General features: G+C 40.3%; 1 protein-coding gene across 3 annotated transcripts in view; it reads right to left on the bottom strand.

Moving 5' to 3' along the window:
- EXOC4 (exocyst complex component 4) overlaps positions 1 to 24,061 on the bottom strand; it is a 791,044-nt gene that overhangs the window by 63,629 nt on the left and 703,354 nt on the right. For all 3 annotated transcript variants that reach the window (XM_025292062.3, XM_044947183.2, XM_044947184.2), the window contains one exon: positions 8,250 to 8,391. In XM_025292062.3, the coding sequence (XP_025147847.3) occupies positions 8,250 to 8,391 (142 nt within the window). The remainder of the gene's footprint in view (positions 1 to 8,249; positions 8,392 to 24,061) is intronic.

Raw genomic sequence — 24,061 nt, 5'->3', positions numbered from 1 at the left:
TAGTGTCTTTCAGTCTGCCTCAAACATCTGAGATTTATCCATGTTGCTGTCCATTCCTTGTTATTGCTGTGTGGCCTCCTGCCTATGAATGTGCCACGATTTAACCATCACCAGCTGAGATCAGGGTTGTTTCTTGTTTGCAGTGATTATGAATTAATCAGCTTCACATATAGGTTTTTGTGTAAATATAATTTTCTCTTTTTCTTGGGTAAATATCTAGAAGTGGGATTGCTGCATCATATGGTAAGTGTACATTTAATTTTGTAAGAAACCACCAAATTGTTTTCCAAAGGAGCTATGCCACTTTGCTTTCCTACTAGCAATGTAGGAAAGAGTTCCAGTCGCTCTGCATTCTCACCAGCACTTTTTGTTGTTAGCTTTTTTTTTTTTTTTGTAAAAACTTAAGCTTTGTGAAGGTATAACTGGCATTAAATGATTATAAAATATTTAGTGTACATCATGGCAACTTGATATATGTATACACTGTGAAAGGATTCCCTTCATCTAGATAATTAATACATCCATCACGTCACATATTTATCCTTTCTTTTTAAAAAAAGTGAGAACACTTAAGTACTACCCTGTCAGCAAATTTCAATTATACAGTACAGTGTTATCAAGTACAGTCATCCTGGTTTACCTTAGATCCTCAGACCTTATTTATCTTACAGCTGAGATGTGTAGCCTTTTACCAACCACTTCCTATTTCTCTCATCCTCTAGCCACCACTTTTCTGCTCTGTTTCTGTGATTTCCTAAAAAAAAGATTTGACATATAAGTGATGCCATGCAGTAGCTGTCTTTCTTTGTCTAGCTTATTTCTTCTAGGATACTGCCCCCAAGTGTTGTCAGTTTAAAAAAAAAAATTTTTTTTTAATTCATTTTAATAGATGTACAGTGGTGTCTCACTGGGGCTTTAATTTGCATTTTACTAGTGACTAATGATGTTGGACACATTTTCATATGTTTATTTGCCATCCATACATCTTTGTATTCATATCACTTGCCTAAATTTTTGTTGAGCTGTTTATTTTCTTATTATTAAGTATTGAGGGTTTTTTATATAGGCTGAAAAGAAAGTGTTAGTCACTCAGTTGTGTACAACTGTTTGTGACCCCATGAACTGTAGCCCACCAGGCTCCTCTCTCCATGGAGTTCTCCAGGCAAGAATACTGGAGTGAGTTGCCACTCCCTTCTCCAGATCCAGGGATTGAACCTGGGTCTCCTGCATTGCAGGCAGATTTTTTACCGTCTGAGCCACCAGGGTAGCAAGTTATCAGACATGCATTTTGTAAATATTTCTTCCCAATTTTTGGCTTGTCTTTTCATCTTAACAATGTCTTTCAAAGAATTGTTTTAAATTTTGATGAAGTTCAATTTAATCATTTTTTTTTTCTTTTATGGATGGTACTCTAGGGGTTAGCTTTAAGAAAACTTTGCCCAAAGTTACAAAGATTTCTTCCTATATTTTCTTCTAGGATTTTTACAGTTTGAAGTTTTACACTTAGATGCACGATCCATTTAAAAGGAAGTTTTGCATAGGATGTGCTGTATTTTTATAATCTGTTCATTTAAGGAAATCCAAATATCTTGACTGTCAGTGCGTTTTTATGATAGGTGATCACTTTAACAGTTACTAAAAACTAAAGATTAATTTTGCCAGTAAAAACTCTTTCTGACATTCATAAGCTTGAAGTGTATGGTTTCGATCAGGATACCAGTAACTACACCAGTTACAGTCCTTCCAGAATGAGACATTTTTGATAAAATGAAAATTGAACAACCCTGGAGTAGGATTCATGCCTGGGGAAACTGACTGCTATTTCACAGTTGAAATTTAAACTAAGTAACTCTTAGTTGAAAATAAAATCAAGTCATCAATGCTAAAATACTTTTACAGTAAACTATAGACATTACCACCTCAGACAATGAGGCTTCTCAGGTCCCTCAGCAGTAAAGAGTCTGCCTGCCAATGCAGGAGACCTGGAGTCCATCCCTGGGTTGACAAGATCTCCCAGAGAAGGAAACGGCAACCCACTCCAGTACTCTTGCTGGGAAAATCCCATGGACAGAGGAGACTGGCGGGGTATGGTCCATGGGGTTGAAAAGAGTCGGACACGATTGAGTGACTGAGCACGCATGCACGCCTCAGGCAACGGGAAGACCATGTGCAATGGCATGAGGGTGTGAATGGAGGACCGTTTTAAGGACTGACCAGAAGTTCCTTTCAGTACATAGAGATGACATGACAGAGGCATGAGGTGAGCTTGGGGAGGTGGTCAGGGACCAGGTCGTCCTAAGATTGAGGTCATCTAAACAGGATTTTAAGAGGTGAAACGATATAATCAGATATGAGTTTTGGCAAGATGATTTGGCACAGTATAAAGAGTAATTAATAGTAGAGAATGATAGAAACTAGAAGTAGAGACTGCTTAGGAAATTACTATGACTTGGAGGTGTTTATGAGATACTGGACTTCCCTGGTAGCTCAGACATTAAAGAACTTGTCTACAATGCAGGAGACTCAGGTTCAATTCCTTGGTCGGGAAGATCCCTTGGGGAAGGGCATGGCAACCCACTCCAGTATTCTGGCCTGGAAAAGCCCATGGACAGAAGAGCCTGGCGGGCTACAGTCTGTGGGGTCGCAAAGAGTTGGACACGACTGAGCGACTAACACTTTCATGAGATACTGAAGTGAATGGCAGAGAGGAGAGGGAAAAACTATTTTAAGGCACTAGCTTCCTCTCCCCAAATGATCAGAGATGAAAAAGAACTTAAAATAGTCATTGGCAAACATCAAGTTCAGAAAAAGTGGGTTTTTTCCTTTGGAATTCTGGCATGTTGTTGCTGACCTTAACATGACTTTGGCATTAATATTTTTTCTGCAAATATTGCTGATTACACAGCAGGATGGTTGGTTTTCAGAAAGTGCACGCTTAGGATCCCAACAGCGACAGGCAGTTACTGCTGAACCCACTTAGAACCCTCCTGATGGTGAGAGAAATCAGCTGATAAAGGTGACATTCTTAGCATCTCAGACTGAAATGGCAACTTAATTATCCTCTTCTAAAGTTCAAATAGGGGGAAAAAACCAAAAACCAAAAAACCTCAACCATTTTTAATGGTCTCACCATGTCTTTCATCTCTTGGGGTTGTCACATGCCTCATGCTTCAAACTGTATAAAAAAAGCACTGCTTGGTGGTTAAATGTGACCTACAGGGACAAAGATAAAATGTCACATGTCCTTCAAAATGGAATCTACTGGCTTTGACAGCACTTTTTGGTTTGAACTATAACAATGTTCAAGAAAAAGATGGGCTATGGATGTAAAAATATTTGGGGGAATAAGACAAATTTTTGGTATCTGAAGTTGTTCTAGACTTCTTGCTAGCTTTCGCCATTAATCGCACTGCGCCCCGCCTCCTTTTTCTGTTTGTTCTGGCTTCTTGGGTAAAAGTGCCAGAGACCGCCAAACCAGCCACTTCTTCATCGTACCAGCTCCAGGACCACAGGTCCTAAGCTGATTCTCCTTTACAACCGGATGGGAACAAAACTAACCTTCGCTGATTATGATGACAAGGATGATGTCGGGCCATGCAGTCTTTGTACCTCTTAAGTATAGGGTTGGCCAAAAAGTTTCGTTTGGGTTTTTCCGTAACAGCTTACAGAAAAACCCAAACGAATTTTTTGGCCAATCCAATCCATGTGGTGGACTGTGAGTTCCAAACCAGTTCACTGTCTTTGATGAATAGCATGTTTTGTTTGGGGAACCTGCACTTATTTTATCTGGGTTTGATTTCAAACCAGCTAAATCTCCAGAGTCACTGAAGTTTTTACTGAACACTTATTATACAACAGCACTGTTACAGGTTCTAGAGCCAGAGCAATGAATGAGGCACACCTGATTCCTGCCTCCCAGGTGCTAAAAGTTTCTTCCATAGTCACCCACTGTGGGTACCCACAGCCCTTAGCCGTCTCCTCTACTGTAGCATTGGACTACTACAGTAACGATTTACTTGAGGTTCTCCTTATTCATTTTCTATCATTAACTGTACAAACAAACAAAATCTTGTTACTGTGACAAGGAATGAATAAAGTATGTCAATATCCACTATCTGAGCCATACACAGAGTGCTCTGTCTAGTTTTCTGTACCATACTTAAGAAGAAGCAAAGACAATCTGGAGCACATTCATAGGAAAGCAACCTGAATGCTGAAACCATGTTAAAAGAAGATATAAGAAAATTTAATTTGGAAAAAATAAACATATTTAGTGTTTTCATTTACAGTTAAGTAAAGATAATTCTGCATCCAGGACTCTAAAACTCAGTCTTTTTTTTGTAATTTAGTCTTAAAATGATCCTTTTTCTATTTTTAAATTAATGAGGAAGGAGATATGGCAATAGATGTTACAGCATTGAATGGTTTCTTGTAAAGTTAATTATTAAATAATGACTAAAATATGCTTAACATTATTAAAAATACTATTGCCAAGATGTACAAAAATTTTAAAAAGCAGATTAGAGGTTAAGGATTAAAATGATCTTACTCAAATGCCTTGAAAATATCACACTTTAAATTAACTACACTACAAGCTGATAATTCCAAATGAAGAACACATCGTGTACCTACGCAATCAATAACATAAATTCTAGGAGCTGTGATAGTAATTAATTTGATGGTTTTCTGCACAACCCAGGTAACAGAGGCATCAGAGTATTACTGTTTCTTTTTTTCCTCATCAATTGCATTTATCTATTCACAGAAAGTAATGTCTCTGCTTTTGAATATGCTATCTAGGTTGGTCATAACTTTCCTTCCAAGGAGTAAGCGTCTTTTAATTTCATGGCTGCAGTCACCATCTGCAGTGATTTGGGAGCCCAGAAAAATAAAGCCTGACACTGTTTCCACTGTTTCCCCATCTATTTCCCATGAAGTGATGGGACCAGATGCCATGATCTTCGTTTTCTGAATGTTGAGCTTTAAGCCCAACTTTTTCACTCTCCACTTTCACCTTCATCAAGAGGCTTTTTAGGTCCTCTTCACTTTCTGCCATAAGGATGGTGTCATCTGCATATCTGAGGTTACTGATATTTCTCCTGGCAATCTTGATTCCAGCTTATGCTTCTTCCAGCCCAGCGTTTCTCATGATGTACTCTGCATAGAAGTTAAATAAACAGGGTGACAATATACTGCCTTGACGAACTCCTTTTCCTATTTGGAACCAGTCTGTTGTTCCATGTCCAGTTCCAACTGTTGCTTCCTGACCTGCATACAAATTTCTCAAGAGGCAGATCAAGTGGTCTGGTATTCCCATCTCTTTCAGAATTTTCCACAGTTTATTGTGATCCACACAGTCAAAGGCTTTGGCATAGTCAATAAAGCAGAAATAGATGTTTTTCTGGAACTCTCTTGCTTTTTCCATGATCCAGCAGATGTTGGCAATTTGATCTCTGGTTCCTCTGCCTTTTCTAAAACCAGCTTGAACATCAGGAAGTTCACGGTTCACATATTGCTGAAGCCTGGCTTGGAGAATTTTGAGCATTACTTGACTAGCATGTGAGATGAGACATTACTTTGCCAACAAAGGTCCGTCTAGTCAAGGCTATGGTTTTTCCTGTGGTCATGTATGTATGTGAGAGTTGGACAGTGAAGAAAGCTGAGTGCCGAAGAATTGATGCTTTTGAACTGTGGTGTTGGAGAAGACTCTTGAGAGTCCCTTGGACTGCAAGGAGATCCAACCAGTCCATTCTAAAGGAGATCAGCTTTACCCTTCCTTTCAGTCCTCTCATCCTCTTGTTCACTGAATTATAGTCATACTGGGGTCTTCTCTGTTCTTCAAATCTGCCACCTCAGGATCTTGTGAGTGCCCCTCCCTCTGCCTGAAACTCTTTTCCATAAGGTCTTTGTACAGATGACTCCTTCTTAGTACCTTGTCACAATTTCCCTGACCACTTTATATAAAACATAAAATTACCTAACCCCGCTCTCTAGTAAACCTCAGCCATTTTCTGCACTGTCCAGTATGATAATGCTAGCTACATGTGGCTACTGTGCAGCTGAAATGAGACTAGTCCAAATTTTGATGTGCCATAAGATATCAGGGATTTCAAAGGTGTAGGATGAAAAATGTAAACTATCTCATTAATAATTTGTATGTGAATTTCAAATTAAAGTGATAATATTTTGGATATACTGGGTTGGATAAAATATGATACATTAAGATCATGTGTTTCTATTTTTTTAAAGGTAACTATTAGAATATTTAAATTATTTATGTGGTCTTGTGTAGTCAAAGCTATGGTTTTTCCAGTAGTCATGTATGGATGTGAGAGCTGGATTATAAAGAAAGCTGAGCGCCAAAGAATTGATGCTTTTGAACTGTGGTGTTGGAGAAGACTCTTGAGAGTCCCTTGGACTGCAAGGAGATCCAACCAGTCCATCCTGAAGGAGATCAGTCCTGGGTGTTCATTGGAAGGACTGATGTTAGAGCTGAAACTCCAATACTTTGGCCACCTGATGCAAAGAACTGACTCATTTGAAAAGACCCTGATACTGGGAAAGACTGAAGGGGACAACAGAGGATGAGATAGTTGGATGGCATCACTAACTCAATGGACATGAGTTTGGGTAAACTCTGGGAGTTGGTGATGGACAGGGAGGCCTGGCGTGCTGTGGTCCATGGGGTCGTAATGAGTTGCACATGACTGAGTGACTGAACTGAACTGAACTGATGTGGTTCACATGTGTAGCTTACTTTATATTTCTATTTGATAGAACCATTTAATTCCATTCTGCTATTGTTTTTGTTTTTTTTAGTTACACTAATCTGAAATTTTCCTTTGTATTATTCATTGGCTGTTTACCCAATAAGAATGTAGCTCTATGAGAGCAGAGACCTTGAGTGTTGTTTTCATTGCTGTTACCCAATTCTTAGAACAGTCAATAAATATTTAATTGAATGAATAAATAAGTGATTGGAGACTTCCTAGTCTTTTCTTCCTACCATTTCCATAGGTGTAATACTAGAGTCTCGACAGATAATAGATAATAAACTAATCATAGTATTCTACACTTCAGGGGAAGAAACAAGAGCCCAGCAATATCACATCTTAGAAACTATTTTCTTGAATTATGATTGAACTTAATTCCTTCAATTGGGTTTTAAGTTCTTAAAGGAAGATGCCATAGATCTTTCATCTGTACACTCCTTTCTTGATTAACAGAGTACCATAGTAAAAATACCAATGGCAATAAAGTCACCATAGTTGAAAAGCTACCATATAGTGAGCACTTACTCTGTGGCAGGCATTGAACTTTTTATTTCATTTAAAAAGTCCCTGCAGATGGTGATTGCAGCCATGAAATTAAAAGACGCTTACTCCTTGGAAGGAAAGTTATGACCAACCTAGACAGCATATTCAAAAGCAGAGATATTACTTTGCCAACAAAGGTCCATCTAGTCAAGGCTATGGCTTTTCCAGTGGTCATGTATGGATATAAGAGTTGGACTGTGAAGAAAGCTGAGTGCCAAAGAATTGATGCTTTTGAACTGTGGTGCTGGAGAAGACTCTTGAGAATCCTTGGACTGCAAGGAGATCTAACCAGTCCATCCTAAAGGAGATCAGTCCTGGGTGTTCATTGGAAGGACTGATGCTGAGGTTGAAACTCCAATACTTTGGCCACCTCATGTGAAGAGTTGACTCATTGGAAAAAGACCCTGATGCTGGGAGGGATTGGGGGCAGGAGGAGAAGGGGACAACAGAGGATGAGACGGCTGGACGGCATCACCGACTCGATGCACATGAGTTTGGGTGAACTCCGGGAGTTGGTGATGGACAGGGAGGCCTGGCGTGCTGCGATTCATGGGGTTGCAAAGAGTCGGACACGACTGAATGACTGAACTGAACTGAAGTTAGAAATTATTGTCTTTATTTTTAAGAGGAGGAAACTGAATTAGTCAAGTTAATTAAGTTACTTAAGATGGCCTATCCAACCCATATAGATATTCTGATCTAGAGCATTTCTGATGTCATGGGCCATGCAAACTCCAAACCACCATATTCACAATACATCATGTACTTAAAAACTAACAGTGACTGAATAACACTAAATATCACTTTCAGTATCAAAAAAGAACAACATCCATAATAACGAAAGTGGATGGTGACATGGCACAGAAAGGAGTGAGTGATTTATGACCCACAGTGCATTTAAATCACGAAGTCTTGTACTTGAAGACGTCATACCTGACTTCCAGGTGTAGGACCAGCAAGCAGCGGTCAGCCATATCCTGGAAAGACTTGGCAAGTTCGCTCAGAGTCTGCATAATCTGCTCTGACACTGGAGGGAGATCGACGTTCACAGGGTTATCTTGAGCAGGAGACAGATCTGCAGGAAGAGGTGAGGACAAAACACCCATCATTTCATTAGACGCCTACAGAGAGATTTTGAAATGACATACGATTTTGTTGTTCATCATGTTGTTTTTATCAATTTGGCTAATGCTAGTGTTGGCAGCATCAGACATTCAAGACATGATAGACTATTTCTGTATTTGATTAAACATAGAAGCCCAGTGGATTGTCTTGCATCAATTCACAGAATGATAGAAACAGAAACTCAGATTTCGAAGTGAATTTAGTCACCTGGCCCAACTATGTGGTCTATGCTTGTGTTATTTGTACATCTGCAAGTGGCTGTTCAGCTCCTGGTTGCACACCCAGGAGCATTTGGTTGCATACAAATGTTTGTGACAGGAAAGGTAGCTAGGCTAGCTGTGTGTACTCAGTTGTGTTTGACTCTCTTGGACTGTAGCCCGCTGGGCTCCTCTGTCCATGGAATTTTCCAAGAGAGAATACTGCAGTGGGTTTCCATTTCCACTTCCCAATCCAGGGGTCAAACTTAGGGATCAAGATGCTTCTCCTGAATCTTCTGTGCTGGCAGACAGATTCTTTACCCCTGTGCCACCTGGGAAGCCCTTGTGAAAGGAAACTCAATACCTTTTGTGACAACCTATTCCATCTAAGAAAGACATGACCATCTTATGTCAATCTGTATCTGTTGTCATTGACTTCTAATCATTGGCTCTGGTTCTACCAACTTAACAATCATTCTTACAAGTGTCAGTATTTCAAATACTAAAAATCTCTCTTCTGTCTTCCTTGAGCTCTTCTCTTTTTTGGGCTAAATATTCCCAGATTTTCAACTATTCTTCAAATTATACAACTGAGCCATTTTATAATTCTCATAGTTCACCAACAAAAACATTCCAATTGTCTATTTCCCTTGAAATGTGGGACTCAGAACCAAACATAATAAATACTACAGAGTGGTCTGATCTGTCTAGAGAGAATGATCAACTCTCAAGTTCTAGAAGCCATGCTCCTTGTGTGAAGCCTAAAATCTCCTAGGGTGGGGGGCCAGAAGTAGTGTGCTGCATCTTCCTTTAACTCATGTCGAGCTTACTTACATAAGCTAAAATTCATAAAAAGGTCTTTTTGGAAAATTTGATAAACCTAACTTCTCTCACTCTCCCAAGTAACTGATAAAACATTTAATAGCATTTGGTATTTTTCATCAGCAAAATACTAAACAAAAATGTGAGCTGTTATTTCCTTATGTCTAGACTTCTGTCGTGTAAACAGTTCCCCACAGTTTCTCAAACATCACCAACAATAATTTGGCAATTTCATTCAAAAGTTCTTTGAGTTCTCTAGAGCCTCAAAAGCTGGCCTTGAGTCCAGTTTCCATTACTTACTTACTTACTGTGACCAAGAGCTAAGGACTTAAATTCTGTCCGCCTCAGTTTCTTCTGTAAAAGGGGCATCTGTACCTACAGAATGTTGTTGGGAACTCTGAATAGTTTCCAGTTTTTGGGAGTATTGAATGGGTTAGTGTAGATAAAATATTGATACTTAGGACAATAGCACAGAAAACTCACTCAATATTAATACAAATAATAAACACAAGCAATATTAATTTTAATATTAAGAATTATCCTGTAGCATGTGGTTTCCACAGACTAAGAGTTCTAAGCTTAATTATGGCAACAAGGTACTTAAAAGATAAAGCCATCCACCTTGAGGTTCAATTTCCACTGATCAGTATCTTCTGCTTTTCCACGTGAAAACGCTCTTCCTCAGAGGATGAAACGTTTGGAAGAAAAGCTCCCTGGCCTTAGGGGACACGGGATTTGGCGAGGCACGCTGACTAACTTGGAAGGCATCTGCCTTGCAGAGCAGGGCGTCAACACCTGTCGTGGAAGGCGTACCTGCAGTTGTGCGCTTGAGTGCTGCATCTGCTCCTAGACTCAGCCAAGCATGGAGATGAGCCCGGAGAGACAGTCAAGACTTAAAAGGCTAAGTTCTCCTTTGTGGAAGCAGATTTCAATAAGTTAAAATATGGAAAACACACAAAAAAGAATTCTGTTTAAGGGTACAGATGTGTAAGGAGGAAGGAAATACAGTGTTGGAGATTTAAAATTACTACCAGCCTTGGCATTATCTGAGATGTTCACTGACCTGGTCTGCAGGACTGGAAGTAGACACTGCTGTTCCTCTCTAATGCTAGCGTTTTTCAAGTTGTTTGATACAAGGTGAGATCACTGCCTTCATAACGTTTCCTTTTGGTAGACTGGGTGAAAGCAACTATAAGCAACAGTGTTCTAATGTTTCAAGGCAATTAGGGCTCTTGAATCCTTAAATCCCTCTGTTGTGTAACACTGTGCCAGGAAGAGCAAAGCATATATCAATTTAAAAAAAAAAAGGAGGAAATCAGACCCTAAGGAAATTGGGCTCACAGTCTAAACACACACGTGTGTGTGCTCAGCTGTGTCTAATGCTACAACTCCATGGATTATAGCCCACCAGGCTCTGCTGTCCATGGGATTTTTCAGGCAAAAATACTGGAGTGCGTTGCCATTTCCTGCTCCAGGGGATCTTCCTGACTCAGGGATCGAACCAGCATCTCTCGTGTCTCCTGAATTGGCAGGTGGATTCTTTACCAACTGCACCACCTAGGAATCTCTGTTCAAAGTCTAAGGTCCAAGGCTATACTAATCGCCCAACCTACAAAAGGCATTTTGGACAAATTTCACCAAGGTAAAAAAATCTCCCTTTCTTCTTACAGAAATATGTAATTTCATCATGTGTAGTAGTTGACTACTTTCAAACTCTACAAATGTTAAAAAAAAAAAAATCCACGTAGAGTAGGTCAACAGCCAGATAAGCAGTCTTGGTAAAACTTGCAATGAATGAGGTAGAAGTAGTTTATAACAGCAGCACAGTTTATATTTTGCTAAACTGTAATCTACAGCAAAAATAACATTCTAGTAAAGCAACATGAAAAATGATGCCCAGGGCTCCACTGAAAAAAGCTGGTTTGAGAATTCAGCTCACTCAAACATGTGAAGTTTTTTTAACAAGAAGGAATATATTGAGCAAAGAGATGCTGAGGATGGAAAAGAAAACACGAAACAATTAACTACCTCTTAACTGTCAAATGGAAATCTACCAAAAAAAGCAAAGCTGACAGAATCTCCTTGGGAGATTACAGTCAAGATAGAGATTACTTGACGCATGCACGCGCACACACACACACACCACACACACACACACACACACACGCATGTACATCTTTAGAGGCTCATGTCTGTATATTTATGTTGGGGATTACTCTTCTCATTGACGGAGTCCACATATATTGGCCTTCAACAATATCCATTCTTGATTATTTTATTAAGATATCCTAAAAGATGATGCTGTTAAAGTACTGCACTAAATATGCCAGGAAATTTGGAAAACTCAGCAGTGGCCACAAGACTGGAAAAGGTCAGTTTTCATTCTAATTCCAAAGAATGGCAGTGCCAAAGAATGTTCAAACTACCACACAATTGCACTCATTTCACATGTCAGCAAAGAAATGCTCAAAATCCTCCAAGCTAGGCTAAAACAGCACATGAACCGAGAACTTCCAGATGTATGTGCTAGATTTAGAAAAGGCAGAGGAACCAGAGATCAAATTTCCAACACTGACTGGATCACTGAAAAAACAAGAGAATTCCAAAAAAACATCTACTTCTGCTTCATTGACTGTGCTCAAGTCTTTCACTGTGTGGTTCACAACAAACTGTGGAAAATTCTGAAAGAGATGGGAATACCAGACTACCTAACCTGCCTCTTGAGAAACCTGTATGCAGATCAAGAAGCAACAGTTAGAACCATACACAGAACAATGGGCTGGTTCCAAACTGGGAAAGGAGTACATCAAGGCTGTATATTGTCACCCTGCTTATTTAACTTATACGCAGAGTACATCATGAGAAATGGGAGGCTGGATGAATCACAAGCTGGAATCAAGATTCCTGGGAGAAATATCAATAACCTCAGATATGCAGATACCCTTATGGCAGAAAGTGAAGAGGAACTAAAGAGCCTGTTGATGAAGGTCAAAGAGGCCAATGCTGAAAACTCAACATTCAGAAAACTAAGATCATGGCATCAAGTCCCATCACTTCATGGCAAATAGATGGGGAAAACAATGGAAACAGTGATAGACTTTATTTTCTTGGGCTCCAAAATCACTGCAGGTGGTGATTGCAGTCATGAAATTAAAAGACGCTTGCTTCTTGGAAGAAAAGCTATGACCAACCTAGACAGCGTAATAAAAAGCAGAGACATTACTTTGCTGACAAAGGTCCATATCTAGTCAAAGCTATGGTTTTTCCAGTAGTTATGTATGGATGTGAGAGGTGGACCATAAAGAAGGCTGAGTGTCGAAGAATAGATACTTTCGAACTGTGGAGTTGGAGAAGACTGTTGAAATCCCTTGGACTGCAAGGAGATCAAACCAGTCCATCCTAAAGGAAATCAATCCTGAATATTCATTGGAAGGACTGATGTGCTGAGGCCTAAGCTGCAATACTTTGGCCACTTGATGTGAAGAGCCGACTCATTGGAAAAGACTCTGATGCTGGGAAAGTTTGAAGGCAGAGGAGAAGGGGATGACAGAGGACCAAATAGTTGGCTGGCATCACTGACTCAATGGACATGAGTTTGAGCAAGCTCCAGGAGATGGTGAAGGACAGGGAAGCCTGGCATGCTGCAGTCCATGGGGTCACAAAGTGTAGGACAGGACTGAGTGACTGAACAACAACAACAATTTTATTAAGATATGCACTTTGAGCTGTTTTTCTAATACATCCGATCATTTAAAACATCCTTATTCCTCTTACAACCATTGCATAAAAGCAGGCATCTTTGAGATTCCTAAGCATTTGTGGCTACATGACTGTGGCTTTCTGTACTAAATTGATCGGTTTATATGAGGAAGCTAAACCTTGGTCTTTGGGAGAGCTACTGCTTGCTAGGTGAATGAACAGATGTTGCCAGTTCTCTCTTGCTCATTCCTCAGTAGATCTGAGAAGCTGAATGTCTTCATTCCCAGTCTTGCTTGTGGCTGGTGGTGGCCGTTTGCCACTGTCTGGCCAATGACCCTCTCGGCTGATTCTTAACTAACTCTAGGCTAATTCTATGACACATTTTTTTTTGACTGGAAAACCAAACAAAGTACAAATGGCTGCCACTAGAATTTTCTGGATTTTACACACCCGAAAGTCTTCATTATCACCTGGCAATCTTTCACTAGTGTTTGGCCATCTCCTTTCCCTTTCTAGACACCTCTCCCAAATTCACGCTGCTCTCCCCAGGCCTTTTGTCCTTCTTACTGTTAACTCCTCTCTTGAGGACCTCAGATTCTTATTGAGATCTCAAAAGAACTATCAACATTTGCTTTCTCCATAGTCGTGTCTTCTGTTAACTCTTCCATGTGCCATAATCTGACTTCTGCCGTCACATCTTTATTAGGTAATTATTCTGATAATAGTTGCCTATGGTATCCTAATTGCCAAATCCACTAGGTGCTATTCAGTGCTACCCACAGAAAGGCTCTCTGCTATATTCCATAGGACTGGCCACTTCCTTCTTGAATTCTGTTTTCTTTTGGCTAGGATGGCACCAAAATTCTCTGGCTGTCCTTTCACCTCTCTGCCATTACCTTAATAATTTCCTTCACTGGATCCTCTTTAGCACACCCATAAATGCTCGGGTTCCCAGGGATTTTTTTCTCTACTGGCCTCCCTTGCTTGTCATTCTGTATGGTTCTCTTTGAGTGACCGCATCAATTTTCATGGTTTTCGCTATTATCTAGGGCTTCCAAGGGGAGAAGGTGATGGCACCCCACTCCAGTACTCTTGCCTGGAAAATCCCATGGATGGAGGAGCCTGGTAGGCTGCAGTCTATGGGGTCGCTGAGGGTCGGACACGACTGAGCGACTTCACTTTCACTTTTCATTTTCATGCATTGGAGAAGGAAATGGCAACCCACTCTAGTGTTCTTGCCTGGAGAATCCCAGGGACGGGGGAGCCTGGTGGACTGCTGTCTATGGGGTCGCACAGAGTCAGACACAACTGAAGCGACTTAGCAGCAGCAGCAGCAGCAGGGCTTCCAAGATGGTGCTAGTGGTAAAGAATCCATCTGCCAATGTAGGAGATGTTAAGAGACGCGGATTTGATCCTTGGGTTTGGAAGATCTAGGAACTGCTGACTCCTAAACTTTATTTGATCAACTGTTACCAAGCTATCTTTATCTGTAGATCCCACAAGCCTCTCAAATGCAGTATGTTCAAACTAAACTCTTCAGCATCTGCTCTTTATCCTGAATTCCTTTTCTATCAGTGGTATATAAATCTAGGAATCTCAGCTGCAAACATGAGAGTCATCTTTGAATGTCTCCTTTCCTTTCCCTCACTCTCCTCAGCAAAGATTAATTTCTGCCAAGTTTATTCCCTAAATGTTTCCTTAATATATTGTCCTTTTTATATATCTGCTCACTTCCTTGCTGAAGCCTTCATCTCTTCCCTGGATTACTGTAACAGTCTCCTGACTGACGTCTTTGCCTCATGCCTGGCTCTACTTTACATCATTACTCCATATTTAACTAATTAAATACGAGTTAGATCAATGGACTTCTTTATCTAAGATACAAAATTTGACTATGTTATTAAGAATTACTTGTAAAGACATCAGCATTTCCCATTGCTTATATGATGAAGCTTCTTAGAAAGGCTTTCCATGATTTTTGTTTTCTGCCCAACACTTCAGTTTTTCTCCGTCTTTCACCACTTTCTCCTTTCTCTCAAACGTCTCCCTTCCCCAGCTCTGGCCCTCTGACTTGCTACCCTTTTAAAGCAAGTTCCCTAAACATATCAGGGTGGTTAATGATTCTGTATCTTTGATGACTCTTATTCCTCTTTCTGAAATATTTATGATTCCTGGCAGGGTCACTGGTTCCTCTGCTTATGTTTTTCACACAGTTCTATTAGCTATCATATGCTGCTTATCATCTGTATATCAGTATGTATGCCTACCAGATCATTAACTCCTTCCAGTAAGGGATTTTATACACACACACCCCTATTTTCAGGGCCAGCAGAATAATAGGAGGCATTACAGGAGCTCAGTTCCTGATTTTTCAAGCAGAACAAATGTTTTAATTGACCAATATAACATGACAAATAATTCACATAATAACAGATTGATAAAGATCAGGCAGGAGATGAAATGACTTGGCATTTACAACTATCTTTCACTTTAGTTTCTTGAGTGTATCCAAGGAACAAAGTAAAGACAGGGAAGTCATTTACTATAGCTAGTTTCCTGGGCTGTCAAGGAATCTTGCATATGTATAGTATAAACCAATTCTGCTCAATCCTTACAGTCAAAGCACTTTAACAACAACAACAACAACAACAAAAACCCAAAAAACTGCATTGCCTTCAGAAGTCACCTTGATTTCATGAGTCCACCTTCCTACAGCCGGGACTTGAGGGTCTATATTTCCTATGGACATACAATCCCTAGCATATCAAATACTCAGCATCTCTCAAGGAAAGACATATACTAAGTGTCATCGAGAAGCAATCAGTCTAGGACATTAGGATGTCTCAAGTGGTTCCACATCCTAATATTAACCAGACTGAAATCTGTTTAGGTCTTAAAATTAGTCAAAATTGAACTCAATTTAGACCCAGAAGAGCATCTGTTTTCAAGGATGCAGCTGCTACACTTTCAATGGCAACTTACTGTGACTTCTTTAATTGACTCATATGAGCGTGTCCTTGTGCATCTGCAATATTATCTCAAATTGTTACCATATTAGCTTAGACTAGTAGCTGTCATGAAAGTGATAAATTGAACAGGGGAAGATGGTTACAGCAGGAAAAGGAAGGTTAACTGTGAATTCAAACTTTTTAGAAGACAGAAAAAGACGATGAAAAATGATCTCATGAGATGTCTCACTGGAAAAGAGTTTAGAAGATCAAATTTTGGCATAATTGTTATTTCTGACCCCTCTTTCTATTTGTACAGATACCACAAAATGATCTCTGCTTGAACATGGAATAAAATTATTTAATTTTCAATCTTTAGTTTTCCTATTTAGAAAATTGTAATAGGACCTTCCTAACTCCTGGTGCAATGTATTATTAGATTTTGTAAATAATTCTGAGATGCTGTCATCTGGCACACACTGTAAAAAAATAAAATTAAGGATGCTGATCAGCCTGTGACATTAAGAACTCCTGGGGCTTACAGAGTTAACAGGGGCTGCAACAGGAGACCCCCATCTAACCTATTTTTTTCTCCTTAAATACCTTTGGGATATACTAATACTGCTGTCAAGCCCAGTGCTACAGTGGGATTTAAAAATGTCTTACACTATAATACCCCAGGTCCAAGTTGAACTTCTAATGCCAGCGAGCTCTATCCTCAGCTTTCTTAATGTCTCTGTATCACTATCCCTACTTTTCATTCCCTTAAATTATTTGCAACACATGCATGCTAACCTTCCTCCACCCCAGTGCTCTGTACACAGTAGGAACTTTTAAAGTATTCTTAAATATATTGCTTCCCTATTTATGAAACCTACAGGCTTCTGGGATGGACAAGTGATCTTCACATGCTAAAGGGTCTACTGTCTTATTAGCATCTATGTTGAATTTTCTTAGCATAGGGATGTCCTTCCTCCTTAACTAAGTCAGTTACTCCAAGCTAACATTTCATGGTGACTCTTCTGAACATTCTTTCTCTTTCTTGAAATCTATTTTAATACCTAGCTTCTCTTTGTCAATAGTCCTAGCTTTAGCCCCTATTATCAAGTCATATAGTCACTTTCCCCCATCCTCTAACAACTCAAGTTTTAAGTTCTTTTCGATGTAAGAAGGGGTCTTATCTAAGAAACATGTTTGCTAGGCTCTCTCCATTTTACTTCCTAAAGCAATGGTTCTCCTGTCCCCAAATAACTACTACCTCTTTCAGCCCTGATACCTTTAGAAATCTGGGGTTTAAACTAGCAAAGTCAATTGACACTGAAAAGAAAATACGCTGATGCAAACTGCTCCTTGACCTAAAAAAATTATGACTGCGAAGTATGGGGACACTTTGTGTATTAGTCAGATCAGACTCTATGCACACGTATACACATGTGTATAACCCTCTTTGGAAATACAGCCTGCTCTATGAGACATCACACTCAACCAAGGAATCCTTTTGTATCTCACAACCATGCAAGAAGAATGCTAAGCCTTTTCACTGCTGCTTCTGGAAGGGAGCTCTCTTTTGTCTACCCTTTTGGGGGAAGAAGGGCAAATAAAAGAGACTTCTTAAAACTGGAACAGGGAAAAGTGAAAAAATTCATTATCAAGAAGGAAAAAGAACTTAAGAATGGGGGAAGTGAAGGATGAGGGGAAGGTGTTTTACTTATATTTGTTTTTCTGGGTGTAACCTCCTAATTGATAATAAGTTCATGATCAAAAGAATGCTTCCAGGGAGTACAGGAGGCAGGGACCTACTTTCTTTTCTGTGGTACTGTTTTTTTTTTTTTACTTTTAAAATTTTTATTTAATTGACGGATAATTGCTTTACAGAATTGTGTTGGTTTCTGCCAAACATCAACATGAGTCAGCCATGGTGGTGGTGGTTGGCGGTTTAGTTTCTAAGTCATGTCCGAATTTTGCGACACCATGGACTGTAGCCCGCCAGGCTCCCCTGTCCATGGGGTTCTCCAGGCAAGAATACTGGAGTGGGCTGCCATTTCCTTCTCCAGGGCATCTTCCTGAACCAGGGATTGAACCGGGTCTCCTGCACTGCCGGCAGTTTCTTTACTGACTGAGCTACCAGGGAAGCCCAAGTATACATATGTCTCCTCCCTCTTGAACCTCCCTCCCCATCCGACCCCTCTAGGTTGTTACAGAGCCCTGATGTGAGCTCCCTGAGTCATACAGCAAATTCCCATTGGCTATCTATTTTACATATTGCAATGTAAGCTTCCACGTTACTCTCTCCATGCATCCCCCCTCTCATTCCTCCCCCTGCTGCTGTGCCCGTAAGTCTGTTCTCTATGTCCATGTCTCCATTGCTGCCCTGCAAATAATTTCAGTTGTGGTACTGTTTGCTATTTAATGATCATGTGTTACATCTTTTCTCACTATTAATCATAAGACAATGGGCAACATAAATTCTTAGTGATTTTTGGAAACTCTCCCTCTCACTTCCCTCTCTCTCCTCTGAAATGTCGTACAGTCCCCTAACTATAGATAGTAACTCTTTGGGGCTGAAAAAACATGCCTGTCCCACTCACTGACAACCCAATGTCCCAGATGTTCAATAACACTTATTTGGGAATGTATTATGATAAGGCAAAAACCAAACCAAACCAAAACCCAAACCAAAAGAATCCAAAGACCAAATTTATAAAGAACTTGTACTTTTGCCATTTGCAACAACTTGGATGGACCTAGAGATTTTCATACTAGGTGAAGTGAGTCAAAGACAAATATGATATCACCTATATGTGGGATCTGAAAATATTATACAAATGAACTCATTTATGAAACAGAAATAGACTCACAGACATGGAAAACAAACTTATGGTTACCAAAGGGGAAATGGGGGGAGGGATAAGTTAGGAATCTGGGATTAATAGATACACACTATTATATATAAAATAGGTCAATAGGTCCTGTTGTATAGCACAGGGAACTATAGTCAGTATCCTATAATAAACTATAATGGAAAAGAATCTGAAAAAGAATATACTCAAACACATACACACACATGTATGTATGACTGAAACAGTCTGCCGTACACCAGAAACTAACACAACATTGTAATCTGACTATATTTTAATTATAAAACAACACCACGCATTTAATTTTAAGGCTGATGCTCAACAGTAATTTTCATCTCAATGAAAACAAACTCTTTTCTACTGCTTCCAAAAGGAGTAAAATTTATTCTTTCACTTTTTATCACCTCTAGAAGACATTTCTCAACAATCCTAAACCTTGTTTTCCTCATCTCTTCAGCTTGGAGAGTTGCTGTGAGGATCAAATGGGGAACGTGGTCCCTGACACAGGGCCTGTGGCAGAGCTAGGGATCACCCTCTGAACTCCAGTAACTCTCGGCGTCCTCCTTCTAGCCTCGACACTTCCATCTCGGGCTGCATTTGCCTACAGAATGCCTAGTGGATTGTGAGATCTACGACAACAGAGGCAATAACTTATTTCTCCTGGCATCTCTCAGAGCCTATAGCTCTTCTTTACACTCAGCGATAATGCCTATTGAATTTAATCTTCAAGTGAAGGACCAAAGAATTTCATAAACTTTTTTTCCCATTATATTAACATCTGCACAATGACATTAACCTAATGTCTTCCAAATAGTTCACTGGCCTGTGACGTTATTCTCTTTCAGGGTAAGAAATTGAAGCTCTGGAAAGCCTATGAGTGTTTGAAATTGCAAAATTATGCCAAATACTCACCTATATAGGGAAAAGAAAGGAGACTGGTGCAAGATCCATTGTGAAGAGTGAATCAAAAATAAGAACCAAGGTACAAAAAAAAAAGCTGTTTCCTTGGGCTACCAGGGGAGAAGAGGCCAATTCTGAGCCAACGGTTTACACTACACCCCGCCTGGTCCCATAGCAGGAAAATCGCATCCGGCTTCTCATGACACAATGCTTGGCGGTCACAAGCCTGAACAAGCCTTGGTCCTTCGTTACACGGAGCACTAGGCTCCTACGTCCATGCAGGGCAAACAGCACACACACATCGTCTTTACACACTGGGACAATGACAGAACAGATCTCAGTCTCTTTCAGTCCTGGGGGGGAAACATTAGATCGACTTCCCTTTCATTCCAAATAATCCTCCCCCAGGCTTGGTAAAAAACCTAATCATCTACTAAAAAGGAGTGTGGTTTGGCCCATTCAGGTCCTGCCAGAATGGAAAGAGAAAGTGGGGAGAAGAGTTAATGAACAGCTCCTGTTCTTCTGTTGAAAAAGGCACTATTGTGGAGCTATCTTAGATTTCCATGGACTTTGTAAGCCTTCTGTATTCTTGTAAATCCCTGCATCATAGAGCATCTTAAAATGTTAGTAACTACTTAACAAGAGAGTGTAGGTGAAAAAAACAACACAGATTTAAGTTTTAACAGAATTATAGAGGCAAAAATATTTTATGGCAAAGAGATAACATTTATCCATGTGTTCAAACAGGATCCCTCCAGCTTTGCATTTGTAAATCTTCCAAAGAGCCTCAGGGGATGGCTTATTCACTGGCTAAATTAGAAACATTAGGTCCATTTACAAATGGTGAAACTGAACCAAAGAGAAATACAGCTTAGATCCCAATATGACAGCAAAAAACCAAAACACAAAACAAAAAAATGTTCCACAAATAAAGACAGAACTAGAAAGTCCCATATGTAGTTTCTCTTCTTTTTAATTTTTTCTTGTCTTTTTTTTTTTTCCCCACGAGTTTCCTGTTCAGGCAGCTACATCATTCAAAAATTTGGGCCAAGCTTAAAAATAATCATCACCTTTTGATGGACAGCAAGTACAATCTCACTTTTATCTTTGCAGACCCAGCATATAATGTAGCTTCTGGAATCAGCCATCAAGTATCAAGTTCAATGAACAAGACGGTACCCTTTGGAGACAGACAGACCTGAGTTCAAATTCTCGTATACCATTTGGGTGAACTTCTCCATATCAGATTCTCTATTTGTAAAAGAGAATCCTCATACCTTCCTCATGGGATTCTTAATATTAAATGAGAAAATATATAAGCACTTAGAATAGTTTATATATTAAGAATAGTCCTTAATATGTGGCGATTCCTATTGTGCATGTTAGTCACTCAGTTGTGTCCGACTCTTTGTGACCCATGGCCTGTAGCCCGCCAGGCTCCTCTGTCCATGGAATCCCCCAGGCAAGAATACTGGAGTGCATTGCCATTCCCTTCTCCAGGGAATCTTTCTGACCGAGGGACTGAACCCACATCTCCTGCATTGCAGGCAGATTCTTTACTGTTTGAGCCACCAGGGAAGCAAATCAATTACTAATACCACTATTATTATATATTCAATAAAGATGTGCTGAATGAAAAAAATGACAAAAACTCAGTATCCTTCTCCTTTATCTACAGCTTCACGTAAAGGAACAATTCTACTAGCTTTATACATTTAATAAACTCCAATACTTTGGCCACCTGATGTGAAGAACTGACTCATTTGAAAAGACCCTGATGCTGGGAAAGATTGAAGGCGGGAGGAGAGGGGGACGGCAGAGAATGAGATGGTTGAATGGCATCATCGACTCAATGGACATGAGTTTGAGTAAGCTCAGGGAGCCGGTGATGGACGGGGAAGCCTGGTGTGCTGCAGTCCATGGGGTGGCAAAGAGTCGGATATGACTGAGTGACTGGACTGAACTGAACTGATACATTTAATGCCAAAATCTGATGAGCTACTGTCATTGTAGAGAAAATAGGTAAAATTATAAGCACTGGTTACTCTGATCCTATTGCTATGTGGAAAAGACAGGGACAACTGACTTAACTGCAAGACGCAGCTGACTCAGCCGCCAAACACACAGTCACCAAGACCAGCTGCCTAGCTGATGACAGCTCCCTAGGAAGGAGGCTGGAAGCAAGAAATAGAGAGAAGCACCTCGCTAACACACAGTGCAGGGCTTGCAGGTGTAAATCTTGCTAAGACTACTTCTACTCTGTGAGGATAAGTGTGGCCACTTCCCTAGGATGGGGTAAAGATAACAGTTCAGTAGTTCCCCTTTAATTTCTCTTGTGTCAGATACTCCCTGTGCAGGCTAAAATGATGAATGGATGCCATGTACCTATTGACTAATGCCTTGTGAAGGTTCATAATACACAGCCATATTTCAGTCATCATGCATTAGTAACACATGAATACTGTTCACACATCCATTCCAGTCTCGCCACATAATCCCTAAGATAATTAACAGTTCAAGGAGATGCTTCCAGAATCAACTTTCTAAAAACCAAAAGAATAATCTGATTTTATGCCCATTAAGGATAAGCTATACAGAGAAGTAATCATTTATCAGGTGGTCATATAATTTCAGGATACTGTCTGAAACTCCAAATCATTTTATTTTACTAAGTAAAAGAATATGGTTCTCATATTAATTATAAACTTGATTTTTCTAGCCACCACAACATCTCTTACATTTCTTTGGGGTTGACTACCTATGTTTAGCCTTAGTAAGTAGTGGTTAAATTCTGACTCAACCACTTGACTCAATTCAGCTGAATAACCTTTGGGCAAACTGTGAAAACTTAGAATCAGTGCAGTTACCGTTTCAGCCTCCAAAGGACATTGTAAGGATTCAATGATATAAAACACATAAAGCTTTCATAACAATGTTCAGTATATAGTAAGTGCTCAGTAAATCTAAGTGATTATTGTTGGACCTTCAAGAAGGAACCCCGAAAGAGTGAAATTCCTAGACTCATATCTTCACTCATCAAGATAAAGTATGTGTTAGTTGCTCTGCTAAGTCGCTTCAGTCGTGTCTGACTCTGTGAACCCCATAGACGGCAGCCCACCAGGTTCCGCCGTTCCTGGGATTCTCCAGGCAAGAACACTGGAGTGGGTTGCCATTTCCTTCTCCAAAGCATGAAAGTGAAAAGTGAAAGTGAAGTCGCTCAGTTGTGTCCAACTGTTAGCGACCCCATGGACTGCAGCCTACCAGGCTCCTCCGTTCCTGGGATTCTCCAGGCAAGAACACTGGAGTGGGTTGCCATTTCCTTCTCCAATGCATGCAAGAGAAAAGTGAAAGTGAAGTTGCTCAGTCATGATAACTCTTAGCGACCCCGTGGACTGCAGCCTACCAGGCTCCTCCGTCCATGGGATTTTCCAGGCAAGAGCACGGGAGTGGGGTGCCATTGCCTTCTCCAGTGTTAGTTGCTCAGCAGTGTCCAACTCTTTGCAACCCCATGGACTGTAGCCTGCCAGGCTCCTCTGTCCACGGAATTCTCCAGGCAAGAATACTGGAGTGGGTAGCCAATCCCTTCTCCGGGGGATCTTCCCGACCCAGGGATTGAACCCAGGTCTCCTGCATTGCAGGCAGATTCCTTACCATCTGAGCCACCAGAAAAAACTAGACAGCTATAGGCTTAGTTGTTCCTGTGGCTAAGGGACACAAAGGAAACGACATATCGAGATAGTAAGACATTCAAACTGTATAAGCTCATGACTTTCTGATCTTCAAATAAGAAACTGCCAAGGTCTGAGAACACAGCAGAATTCTAGCAAAGTTCAAATCAGTGGAGACATGCAAGAGGAAAAAGGGATTCAGGGTGGCAGGCTTAAATTTGATCTTTTTACCCACAAAAAGGGGGAGAATGATTTTCCCCAGAGTTGCAACTTCAATAAAAGGTGGCCTTTTAGGCAAGAGGAGGTGGGAGTTTGGTGAGAAAGCATGGAATGACACTCAGAAGCAGCGTGGGAGAAGATCAAGTAGTGTTTCTCACCTTATTTTAAAGGGGAAATGACAGGGATCTCTCTTTTCAAGACAGTATGTCCCCAGGGCCTGATTCTATAGCCAAGTGAACTTGGGTGTTATCCTAGGACTTCAAATGGATGTTCAACAAAGCTTTGAAACTGTGTTTTTGAGCGATCAGG

Source organism: Bubalus bubalis, chromosome 8 (assembly GCF_019923935.1).
Source record: "Bubalus bubalis isolate 160015118507 breed Murrah chromosome 8, NDDB_SH_1, whole genome shotgun sequence".
Taxonomy (NCBI): Eukaryota; Metazoa; Chordata; class Mammalia; order Artiodactyla; family Bovidae; genus Bubalus; species Bubalus bubalis.
Note: the sequence above shows the minus strand (reverse complement) of the source record. Positions and strands in the feature narration are given on the sequence as shown.